At 39.6% G+C, this 13,173-nt stretch overlaps 1 protein-coding gene across 3 annotated transcripts in view; it reads right to left on the reverse strand.

Annotated features, from left to right (window-relative positions):
* LOC135845768 (uncharacterized) overlaps positions 1–13,173 on the reverse strand; it is a 58,054-nt gene that overhangs the window by 41,460 nt on the left and 3,421 nt on the right. For all 3 annotated transcript variants that reach the window (XR_010558826.1, XR_010558827.1, XM_065364594.1), the window contains exons 4-6: positions 10,764–10,989; positions 10,538–10,660; positions 9,839–9,959 (exon numbers count right to left, since the gene is read on the reverse strand). Coding sequence is in view for 1 of the 3 variants with exons in the window: in XM_065364594.1 (XP_065220666.1) it covers positions 10,979–10,989 (11 nt within the window). In the remaining 2 variants the exon portion in view is untranslated. The remainder of the gene's footprint in view (positions 1–9,838; positions 9,960–10,537; positions 10,661–10,763; positions 10,990–13,173) is intronic.

Consider the following 13,173-nt stretch of genomic DNA (forward strand, 5'->3'; position numbering starts at 1 on the left):
AAACTCCACTCTGACGAAAATACGCGACTACATAAAGAGCAAGACGTTTGACAAAAATAAGATCATTTTGTCATTGGGTATGTCCGAGCTAAATTACGGTTCTATAAGAGATGAGCAATTGAGAAGACATCTTCAAGAAATTGTGCTCATTCTCAAAGAAAAGGGCTTTGTGGACATCAAGTTACTTTACCCTATGGTAAGACTGAGAAAGGAAGGTGAGAGGAAAGTGTCCTCAAAACGGTACTTTGCAATGAGACGAATATTTCAAGACGTTTGCGATAATAGGACAACCACCTTATGGTGGACTCCGGCCGCAGTATTCATACGCATGAAGAAACTGGAAGACGGACGTCTGAAATTCCAGTCAGACAAAAATGGATATGTAATGCCGAGGAACAATAGGTTCCATAAAAGTCGTGAGACAGGACGCTACTATCCGAATCATCATGCAAAGGAAGAATTATTTTTCGAACTTAAAAAATGTTATAATTACAAGTTCAAGCCGAAAAGGTCGTCACTAGAGTTGGAAGAAGAATGTCTCGAAAAACGGACGAAAAAATCTGCCCAAATAGTGACAGAGGGCGAGGACAACTACCTCATAAGAGAGAAAGAAACTTATGAGAAGACGAAAGCAAAGATACCAAAAGTTGGTGGACGTCCTGTCACTGAGGTGATAGAAGAACTCACACCTTCCGAGGTGAAACTCACACCAGAGTGGCACAGTCAGTTGAAACTTGCTTGCCAAGAATGGAAAAAACAGAATGGGTCGCGGACAAGTCAGACAGGAAACAAACCTGACACTGAGTCCAGGTCGTCAAGTAATGGGGCAGTCCCCAATGGTCGACAAGACACACTGGACATTAATCAAGTGTTGTCCAACCAAGACGATGAAAGTAACAAGATTACTAATCCAGCCGTGGACGATCCAAATGTGAGAAGTTTAATGGAAGGTCTTGAAAAAGCAAAGACTTGCGTAATTCCACTCACATTTGTGGACACTAAATTGCTAATACAGCTGGATTCAGGGGCAGTACCGAATGCCATATCAGAAAAAACGGCCGAATGGTTGATCAAGGATTATAAAGAACACCTTGAGTATATTTATTTGAAAAGACCAATAAGTTGTGGTCTGGCCGATAATAGAAACGTCCTTTCATGGAAAAAGGTACTAGTCCTCCCATTGAAGTATGGTAAGCACAAGTTAAAGATTCCATTCTTTGTCTTACCTGGAGATAATAATCTGCTCCTCTTAGGAACAAATTCGATTGAAAAACTGGGCATTAGCATAGATTTTCAAGCCGGAACAGCTAGTTGTAAGCCGAGAGGGTCGAAGGTAGCGGAAAAGCTCTCGTTCTTGACCAGAGACGAGTGTAGGGCTCAAAAATTAAGTGCGAATCACCTAGCATTTGATAAAGAGGACGTTCAAGAAATAACTGAAATTGTCAATAGAGCCGATCTTGCCAATTTCTTCCGAAAGGACAGGTCGCCTGCGGACGACGGTCCGGACGTCTATGAAAAGAACCTGAAAAGGTATTTGAATGACGCTGTTAGGGAGAAAAGGATTACTCAAGAAGAGTCGGACGAAGCATTTGATGAGCTTATACAGTTCAAGGACGTATTTAGTCGGTACCCAGGGACGTTTACAGGGGCAAAAGTCAAGCTAAGGTTTATTGACCCGGACAATATTCCGAAATTTAGAGGTCCGAATTACACACCTTCTAATCATCAACTCGGAAAGATTAGAAGGGCCTTGGTTGAAATGTTGGAACACGAAATAGCCGAAGAATCGGACACCACTTACATCAATCCCCTGGTTCCAAATGAAAAGAAGGATGGTAGCATAAGGCTATGTCTGAATCCAGTCGAATTGAATCCAATTTTGGAGCCGAATTACAATGAGGCCGGACTGATAGACAGGATTATCACGTCGGACGGAGATGCTAAATTTTTTAGTAGTCTCGATTTTGTTGCCGGATTTTGGCAGCTACTGCTGGACGAAGAGTCTCGTAAGTACTGCGGATTCCAGGTCGACGGACGTGTCTACCATATGCTGAGACTTCCTTATGGTTTAAAAATATCTTCTGCCGAATTTGTCAGAATGATTAACTCAATCATTCCGGACATACCTGGTGTGACTAAGTATGTGGACGATCTGCTCTTGAGGTCTTTAACCTTTAGAGAGATGCTCAGACTTCTTGTCCTGATTTTTGGTATCCTGCGAGAGCACGGACTCAAATTAAACCCTAATAAATGTAAATTTTTCACGAGGTCGACGGACCATCTTGGTTTCAATTTGTCGCCTGGAAAGATTGGGAAACAAAACAAGAAAATCGAAGGTTTCTTGGAGTTCATTAAAAAACATACATGGAAACAAACTGGTAAAGTACACCTTGGAAATGTTAAACAGGTGTTGTCGTTAATTGGTCTCACGGGAATATACAGTCGTTTTATTCCTAATTACCAGGACATAGTAAGACCATTATATGATCTGGTAAGAGGAGGTGTCCCATTTAAATGGGGACCGGACCAACAGGACGCAGTTGAGAAACTGAAGGTCGAATTCACAAAAGACTTTGAATTAATGGCTCCACAGGCAGGACACGATCTCTACTTGGACACGGTCGCAACTGAGGACACCATAAATGGTGTACTCTTTCAAAACATTGATGGTGAAGATAAGGTCGTTATGTTTGCTAGTTGTGCACTGAAAGATCACCAGAAACGTTACACGCTGGTCGAAAAAGAAATGTTTGCACTTGTAAAAATTATTAACAAGTTGCAGCTTTGGCTACATGGACGAAAGATACATGTCCGAAGTGACATCAAATCGGTCGTACATAAGTTCACGACACTTGCAAAAGTGCATCGCAAGGCCACCGGTTGGATCACTGAACTAAACTGCTATGATCTTACGTATGATCTCAAGCACAAGGTTTGAGGGGCATGGTATGGAGTCCAAGCTCCGGAATTGACTGTCTATAAATGTGACTGGACGAATATGTTGCCAGAAAAGGTATCACTGGTGGACTTGATCAAGGACGAAATTATTGACCATCTCAGTCGGATAGACATCTTCCAAAGGAAGGACCGGATGTGTTCAAAAACCATTCGTAAACTCTTAGCCGATGAGGTCGACATGACAGCTAAGCAGTTGGAGTCTAAAAGGAAGATTCAACAGAAATATGCTTTGGTCCGAGAAAAGGACATTGAAGTATTATTTCGAAAGTTTAGGGACGGTTCAAGAGTACCTGTGATGCCAGATGAGTTATTCCGAGACACTATTGTATATCTCCATGAAATGTACGGACATATTGGAGCCAATAAGGTCGAAGCTGTCTTCAAAAGACTCTATTACAGTCCGAATGTTGTCAAGACAACTAGAGTCATTACAAGTGAGTGTGTGACGTGTAAGAGAAATAAAGGCGATAGTGAACGAAAACGGTTACAGTTCTCTCAAATAGAGTCCTACACGATTGCGGACGTCCTGTCAGCCAATTTATGTGGTCCTATAGCCAATGAGCACGGACAGCCACGCTACCTTCTGGTAGTTAAGGACGTTTTTACCGGAAAGGTCTGGATAGTACCTTTGGAAAATGTCCCAGCCGACCAAGTGGTGCAAGCCATGGAAGTTGTCCTGAAGGACATAGAGGACAAAGGGTACAAAGTCCGAAAGGTAATAACGGACAACGGATCTCAGTTCACCAGTTCTTCATGGAATGAACTCTTACAGTCGCATGAAATCAAGGTCGGACATACGACAGCCTATAACCCCCAGTCCAGTTTGGTCGAAAGGACCATGAGAATTATAGGGGATAGGCTCCGTGTCAAAATCAATGACGAGGCCGAAAATGACGATTATAGTCACCATGGATGGCATGTCCACGTAAAGAAGATTGAGGACGAAATCAACAACACCCCTACTGAATTTGGTGTGAAGCCAAATGAGGCATGGGGCATTGAAGATCCATTTTTGGCCAACCTCCCGGTTAAGACTACAAAGATCAAAGCGAAGTACCTGTTAAAAAAGCTACAACAGGACTTGGTCGCTAGCAACCCACAGTCGGTGCCAAGTACCTTGCTACTTGAACACCCTATGGACGTTAGTCAGTTGATAACGGACGAAGAAGGCTATGTTTGGGCCGCAGTCGATGGCGCTTGTTCGAACAATGGATCGGACAGTGCAGTAGCCGGAATTGGAATAGCCTGGACTCCAACTGGAGCGCTTAATGTCTCCGAACAAGTCAGACACCCGAAATATAGGCCGACAAATAACCTAGCCGAAATATTGGCACTTGTCACTGCCATGAAAATAATGTTAAAGGCAGGTATCAGACGTGGGAAAATTTTCTCGGATTCGTGTTACCTTACAACAGCCATAAATCATAATGTTGAAAAATGGCGCACGAATGGATGGAAAAATGCCGGACGTAAGCCTGTCGCAAAATTTGAACGTTTTGAGTTGAGATATACTCCAGCTAGGAGTTTTGATCGGAATAATCACGCCGCCGATAAGCTTGCGAGGAAGGCCGTATACACTCAAGAGCTGCTGGAATTGCGTGTGGACGAAATGTCCGACAGACTGGCGATACTTTCTTACATCCGAGAAAGACGTAAGATACAGAGGTCGAAAGATGAGGTCGCATTTTATAAATTACATGGTGATCCGATCTGCTACCAACAAGGTGACATGGTTATGCTTACTGAGCATAGGCAGTCATCTTATGACAAGGGCGTTTCAAGGAAGCTTTTTCCAAAGAGGTACGGTCCCTATTTGGTGAAAAAGCATGTAGGCGATAATGCTTATCGAGTCCGAAGTGTAGCGGACGACACGGACGAACACATAGTCAATGCTAGACAAATGACTCTGTATCTGACGGTCGATCAACAGAAACAGCTGCAAGAGGATCCAAAACTCCAATCAAAGTCGGACACAAGGCCTCTAATCGAAAAAATTAAAGAGAAAGTTACGCCGAAAGAAAGAGAAAAATATGAGGTCGAACAGGACGATGAAGACGAAGTCCTAGACATGGAAATTCATGACCAGGCCGCCGAACGAGCAGCGAGACAGCTTGCTCGTGAAAATAGACGTCATGAACTGGAGGAAAAAGAGTCCAGAGACAAGAGACTGCAGGAATTTCAAAAGCTGAGAAAACGCTCAAGACGAGAACTTGGCGAAGCAGAGGAGAGTAAGATGCGGACATGTATTGAAAAGGCAATAGGAGTCCAAAAAGACGTGGATGAAATATTTTCCGATGTAGAAACAAAGTATAAAAAGAGAGGTCGTAAAAAGAAAACTTTGCGGGACAGCCAGGTGGCGGACACCACTAGTAAGACAGACGGTGTCACTAACACAGACGATCCAGCAAAGGACGCCTCTGACAAAGAAAATGTCCTACCAAACTTACCACCCAGCAAGAAAAGAAAAAAGAAAAAAACGGTAAATTATATGGCGCTGGAAAAGTTGGACGGTTTTCAGAGGATGATGTTTGTCCGGCTATATGAAAACTTTGATGATTTGGTCAAATGACGGTATAGGACAATGTCCAGGACGTGTGTCCCAAATAGGATGTAGATGGACGATAAATATGCCCTAACAACTTTGCATATTTCTAAGAAGTGGTCGTTTCTTTCCTCTGCGTATGCCCTTGCATACGTTAGAGCGGACGTTATCTATTGGAATTCCAGATTCTGTACTTGGTGCAGAGTTTTTTATTTTAATTAGTCGATAGACAAGTTTTAACCGCATTTTAGCCGCATTTTAATCTTGTTTTAACTTTTTTTTAATTTAAAAATTTTTTTTTGTTGTTTGTGTTTGAAATGGACAACATAGAAAGGTCGTTTTGAAAATGGTTGTCCATAGAAGGTCGCAAAGGACAAGTTGTTCACTTGTTGGAAAAATTATATGACGTATGGACGTTTTTGAGTCATTTCTTTTGTGTTGAGTAATCCACAGCTTACTCAAAAATGGTCGAAAATGAGTGAACAGAGAGCTAATTGATCCAAAAAGTAGTGTGAGACTGAGTTTTGTGAGCCAGATGAAATGGATCAGACGAATTTTAAAATAGGACGTTAAAACTGGACGAAAGAAAGAATAACGGACAATAACAGACGTTAGTCTTACAGACAACATGGATGTGGATAACTGTCCTACAGTTTCACAGTGTCCGGTCGTGATGTCCTATCATGGTGTCCGATCCTGGTGTCCGATCCCAGCGTCCGATTCCGGTGTCCGATCCAGGTGTCTGTTCCCAGTGTCCGCATCACGTTGATGGAAGTAGCAGCTTGTTCACCGTGCCGATTCCAGTCCAGTGGTTCCAGTCAAGAGGATCATCAGTCAATACGCAGGAAAATGGATCAACAGGTTCGAATTAACTTGGTTTAATGTTCCTAAATTTTTTTTATGTACTTTTTGCGAATTTTTTTAATTTTTGTAATTTTTTGCATTGTTATATTTTTTTTGTGTGAATGCTATTTTTGTGTAATTTTTTATTGTATTTATGTATTTGTATTTTATACTTGTTATATACCTATACACCGCGAGATTGTCGAAGAATTAGAAGTCAGTTCTGCGAAAACAAGGCTCATTAGGGAAACGGACGATGTCTGTCCATGGTGGACGACATATTTTAGTGTACTTTTTCTTCTTGAAAAAGGTCGTTGAGGTCTTTCTGTACAGCGAAGCGGGGCAGTGGGTCCTCCTACCTCTACCACCGGTCGATATTGTCGTGGTTTTTAGGCTTCGATGCCCAGACGCGCCCTCTGGTTACGCGGGTCTCCGCAGCCGGGGCATATGTAGAGGGTAGGTGAGGACCCAAAGTACTCGTTATAGCAGGGAATATATGCCCTCGGTCGTCGGTAACACTGCCGGTACAGTGCCATCTAGCGGATTAGTTCCGCGAGATGCGGACAACCGAAACAGACTGCCGTGTCTGCTTCGCAGTTGTCTTAGGTCGCTTAGAGCATTCGCTCCTCTGAACGGACGTCGAGGCAACGAGCCTTTTGAGCAGAACTGCACGGACGCGTGTGTTATTATAGCTTTAGGTATTACCTATAGAATAGTGCTTTTCAATGTTCACTAAATGAAGCTCAATAAAGTGTTAAAAGTGATTTATCGCGTTTAAGTTATTGTGTGGATAAATAGTGATATTGCACAATCTGTACGAGTGAAGGTGTAGGGTATTAATTAGCCGAGCATACCCCGGACAGGTACATAAGGGAACCAAATCCTCACGTAGAGGACAAAGTTCCCACCTATCTTCTCTCTACACTCTTTCGAGTAAAATATACTCTCATGGCGATTTTAGCCCCCCCCCCAGAATAGCTGAAATTCGATATTACATATGTGGGATGTCCTAAAATTGGTTGTTTTTGGTTTTTCCTCCTCCCAACCCACAATGTGGTGTCCTTTGGTGAGAAAATAATTCCCTATTTTTTATTTTTTCCATTTTCGAAAAATTCGGGTTGCGGTGGGCCCCTCAATTTTCAAAAATTTGAAAAAAAAACAATTCAAAGAAAAATTTTTAAAATTTCAAAATTTTGAGTTCCATTGTCTCTAAAAGCAGGGCTGGTGACCGAAACGATCGTTTTGTTCCGTTCCGTTCATGAACAAATCACTTCGCGTTTTTACTGTTCTGTTCCGTTTTGCTCATCATTTTTTTGTTCCATTCTGTTCTGTTCTGTTCTGTTCCGTTCCGTTCCGTTCCGTTCCATTTGTTCTGTTCTGTTCTGTTCCGTTTTGTTCTGTTCTGTTCCGTTCCGTTCCGTTTTAACAAATTGGGGGGGGGGTATAGGCAGACATTTTTTTGAATTAAACTAGACAAAGCTAGATCAAATCATCGAATGAACAAATTAACATGCAAAATTTGACACCATCCGAAATTCTGAAAATTTCAAAAACTGAAGTGCATTTTGTTTCTCATTTTTAGATGAATTTAATTTTTTTTAACTCAAATTTGGTCCCAAAATGAGAAAAAAATCAAAATTTTACAAAATTCTGAAAAATGAAAATTCATCTAGAAAACCAGAATTTGGAATGTGCAACTTATAGGTAATCTTGTCCCGCCGAATCAATTGAAAATGATTTTCAGCCATTTTGAGCAATTCTGCATTTTCTGCAACCTTCCAGCAGATTATTGACCTTTTGAGAATCGAAATTTCCACTAAATTTTACCAAATGAAGATGGAATTTGGAAAGCTGAAATTTGTTCTGTTCTGTTCCGTTCCATTTTTTTTTCTGTTTTGTTCTGTTCTGTTCTGTTCAAGAACACTTCGTTATCTTATTTGTTCTGTTCTGGTTTTGTTCATTTTGTTCTGTTCCGTTCCGTTCCGTTCTGTTCCGTTCTGAATAAGATTTTTTTCTGATTTGTTTATTGTTCCGTTTATTTGTTCCGTTCTGTTCCGTTCCACCAGCCCTGTCTAAAAGGCCTCTTTTGAGTAAAATAGATGCTCATGTCGATTTTAGCCCCCCCCCCCAGAATAGCTGAAATACAAATTTCAGCTATTCGGGGGGGGGGGTCAGCTTGGTTTTCATGGGAGGGGGCTAAAATCGTCATGGGAGTCTACTCTACTCAAAAGAGACCTGTTAGGCTGTTAGAGATGATGGAACTCGAAATTTTGAAATTTCAAACATTTTTCTTTGAATTATTTTTTTTTTAATTTTTGAAAATTGAGAGGCCCACCGCATCTCGAATTTTTTGAAAATTGTAAAAATAAAAAATCGGGAATTATTTTCTCGCCAGAGATTACCACTTTAGGGGGTGGGAGCAGAAAAAACTCAACTTCAAAAATAAGGACCAACCTACCCTCCCCCACGGGTCTGGCGTTTTTGTAAAAAAAAAAAAACTGATGTAATTGTTTTCATTTTTTTTTTAAATTCACGTTTTTTGGCATAAAAGTTGATTTTTCCGGCGAATGGTGCATCCTAGAGAAAAATGACCTTGAAGAAAATTGTAGAGGATAAAATTTCTTATCAGATTAATGCCATTAGTTTTTCTTTAGGGGGCTTAGTTCTTGAATTATGTGATTTTTGATGGCGTAAACTGACTTTTGGACACCCCGTTACAATTTTTTTTTTTTTAATTTATCGGCGCCGGGTGAAAGGGTGTAAAAATTGGAGTGTAGAGTAAATTTCAGCTTTCCATCTCCATTTGATGAAACTTTGTGAAAATTTAAAGTTTCATATATCTGCTGGAGGCTTCAGGAATTTTCAAAAAGTCGCTGGAGGCTCCAAAACGATTTGAAATTCACCTGCAGTACTTCGTAGCGTATTGCAATTAATTTTTAGAATAAATTTCAGCTTTACAACTCCAATTTGATGGAATTTTGTGGGAATTTCGAGTTTCAAATATCTGCTGGAGGCTCCAGAACTGCTCAAAGCGGGTTGAAACCGTTTCCAATCGATTTGGCATGTCGAAAATAGGGTATATCTCAAATTTCAGCTTTCTTGATCAATTTGGTGAAATTTTGATTTTTTCCCCTCATTTTTGGCCTAAATTGGATTTTCAAAAATTCACCAAAAATCGAAAAACGCACTTTAGCACTTGAAATTTTGACAGGTGATAAATTTTTGCATGATATTTCGATCTACCTTTGTAAGGTTTGAAAAATTTCTTGCAAGTCCTATGTTGAAACGCAAAATCTGCAATTTCGGCTGACCTGTCAATCAATATGCCCGCCATTTTGTAAGTATGGCCAACTTTTTTTTGGCAATTTTGCTTTAAAATGTTTCTTAGGATGTCCCCATTAAGAAAAAAGTTGTCCCGGATGATTGGCGTGGGGGGGGGTGCAATTACTCCTATTGTCATATGCCGGACTAATAGTACAATTTCAAAAAGCTCACCTCCGGAAACCAGTAGAAAAAAACCGCACTCGAACATCATCCGGAGCTACTGCAATTCGAACTCAAAATTCGTCATCGTGTTCGCCAAACCGTCTCAGTGAAATTTAACATCTGGTTCATTCTGAAACATTTAATCGTTGATTTATTAGCATGCCACGTAGATATCTTGAAATTCCAATAAGTTGGTCGTAAAAATAGAACATATTTCAAGAAGCTCACTGTTGGCTGAGCTTAGAGCTCTGAAAATGTTTTGTATTTTCAAAATTTGCCTATACTCGGCGCGAAGAGAAAATATTCGGAATAGATTGAACATTCACGACGACGTCAGTCTTAGAACTGTTTTTATTTTAATTTTTAAAGTATTAGAAAATATCAGTACATGCATTTCCAGACGACCATATGTGTACATATAAGGGAGACACAAAATCACCGCAAACCTCGCCTATTCCATCTCAACTCTCGATTCTCGAGGAGCGTAAATGTACTGCAGGCGAGTGTCCGCCTAAAACCAAATAATAGTAAGAAAACACGACGAGCACTTAACTGCAACGTAACTTATAGTCCACAAGTCGCAGGCTCGCATTTCGATTTTTTTGTTAAAATAATGCACACATATAATTCTAATATTCTAATCGTATTTCTACGTTTTTTTTTTTTTTTTTAAATTAAAATTAATGCTCTAAGTACATAAACACTCACCTCGGAAAACCAGTAGAAAAAAAATCGCATTCGAACATCATCCTGAGCTATTGCAATTCGAACTGAATTTTTCATCATCGTATTCGCAAAATCAACTCAGCGAAATTTAACACCTGCTTTATTCTGTAACATCGAATTAATTGTTGATTCGTTAGCAAGTCACGTACGTGGCTACTTTAAAATCTAAATAAATTGGTCGTAAAAACGAGTATCACATAGAGCTCACCTTCAGAAACCAAAGGAAATCACACTCCATACCATTTGCCATTAGAACCGGTTCTTTTTAACCGCCACAAAACGTTGGTTGCATAATGTAATAATGGAAATTGCAACTTTGGTTCAAATAGCCGGTTTAGCAGAAGATAAGGGTACTGGATATTCCCACAAAAATTCGAATACGAATATTTTCTTCATAATTTAGGCCCTCATCATCATCTGCAGTTACAACGAACCTGCAAAAAAAAAAAAAAACATTTCATATAAGTAAAATATTGGCTAATTTGTACGTTAATCTAAAATTACGTGCCTTATTTTATTTTATTTATCATCGCATTCCTCACGTAGGTATCTTTCTACACTACACAAAATATTCACAAAATCAATGACGTGCGTATTAAATCAGTTTACGCCATCAAAAATCACACATAATTCAAGAACTAAGCCTCCTAAAGAAAAACTAATCATGGTCATTCTTCTCTAAGATGCACCGTTTGCCGGAAAAATCAACTTTTATGTCAAAAAACGTGATTTAAAAAAAAATGAAAAAAAAAAATAATTCAGCAGTCAAGTTTAGCTATTTTCAACATATAATTTTTGATGAAATATAAATGTGTACCGATATTTCAAAATGGCCCATTCGGTCAGTGCCGAGAAGGGTGTAGATTTTATTTTTCAAAAATCGGTACAATCTTCCAAAGTTTTCCAAATAATCTAAACGGCGCGCGAACGTGAAGCTTTCATGGACAGCTTCACACTCAAACACTGTTGGGATCCACCGGAGAACACTGGAAGTTTATTTTGATTTTTGAAAAATAAAATCTACACCCTTCTCGGCACCGACCGAATAGACCCTCTTAAAATATCGGTACACAAATGATCTTTTCAAAAAAATACGTCAATTTTTTTTGTTACAAAAACGCCAGACCTCTGGGGGGGGGAGTTCCACCAAAATCAAATTTTGTAAAAATAAAAAAAAAATCGAGTGATATGTCAAAATGTAGGTTTTTTGGATCGCAAAACACGAATCTGAGGTCCTTTTTTCCCTCAAACCTCTTGGGGAGGTGCTACCAAAATCAAATTTTGTAAAAATGAAAAACATCGAGTGATATGTTGAAATATAGGTTTTTTGGGTCGAGAAACACGAATCTGAGGTTCTTTTTTCCCTCAGACCACTCGGGGGCCATTGAGGAGGTGCTACCATTCTTGAGATATCTCGTCTCAAAGGCGACTACATTTCAACTAAATTAAAGCGAAGTAATAATTACTTCGCTTTAATTTAGTTGAAAGGGACTCATGCCTTATTCACTTACAATTATTGTAAGTGAATAAGGCATGAGTGCTTTTATTCAACTCGCTTCAAAATCGCGATTGCGTGAAACTGTGTGTTCGAGTGTGTAGAATTTGGATGTGGTTAAGTTACATTGCGACTAGGCGCGATTTTTCTAGTTATGATATAAAATAACCGACGATATCGTGTCGAATGATTGAAAAACTTGACAAATAAATATCCCCCACCTAAAAAAATCCGGATTTTGATACACAACTCAAATTTTTGTAATGTTTTCAAAATTTTATTTCAGTAGCACCCCCCCTCCCCTGCTCCATATGTGCTGAGTGAAAAAAAGATTTCAGATTCGTGTTTCTCGACCCAAAAAACCTACATTTTAACATATCACTCGATGTTTTTCATTTTTACAAAATTCTATCTCTGTCGCACCTCCCCAAGGGCCCTCGAGAGTACCTATTGAGAAAAAAAATTATCTCAGATTCGTGTTTCTCGAACCAAAAAACCTACATTTTGACATATCACTCGATTTTTTTTTTTCATTTTTACAAAATTTGATTTTTGTAGCACTCCCCCCCCCCAAAGGGTAATCCTTAACTACATGGCAAAAAATGTGCGATTTTTTCCGCTCCCACCCCCTAAAGTGGTAACCTCTGGTGAGAAAGTAATTCCCTATTTTTTATTTTTTCCATTTTCGAAAAATTCGGGCTGCTGTGGGCCCCTCAATTTTCAAAAATTTGAAAAAAAACCCAAGTAATTCAAAGAAAAATTTTAAAATTTTGAGTTCCATCATCTCTAGATGGCCCCGTTTGAGTAAAATATACTCTCGTGGCGATTTTAGCCCCCCCCCCATGAGAACTAAGCTGACCCCCCCCCCCCAGAATAGCTAAAATTTGTATATTATGTGGGATGTCCTAAAATTAGTTGGTTTTGGTCTTTCCTCCTCCCAACCCACAAAGTGGTGTCCTTTGACGAGAAAATAATTTCCTATTTTTTATTTTTTCCATTTTCGAAAAAGTTGCGGTGGGCCCCTCAATTTTAAAAAATTTAAAAAAACCAATTCATAGAAACATTTTTAAAATTTCAAAATTTCGTGTTCCATTGTCTCTAAAAGGCCTCTTCTGAGTAAAAT

Source organism: Planococcus citri, chromosome 1 (genome assembly GCF_950023065.1).
Source record: "Planococcus citri chromosome 1, ihPlaCitr1.1, whole genome shotgun sequence".
Classification (NCBI taxonomy): domain Eukaryota; kingdom Metazoa; phylum Arthropoda; class Insecta; order Hemiptera; family Pseudococcidae; genus Planococcus; species Planococcus citri.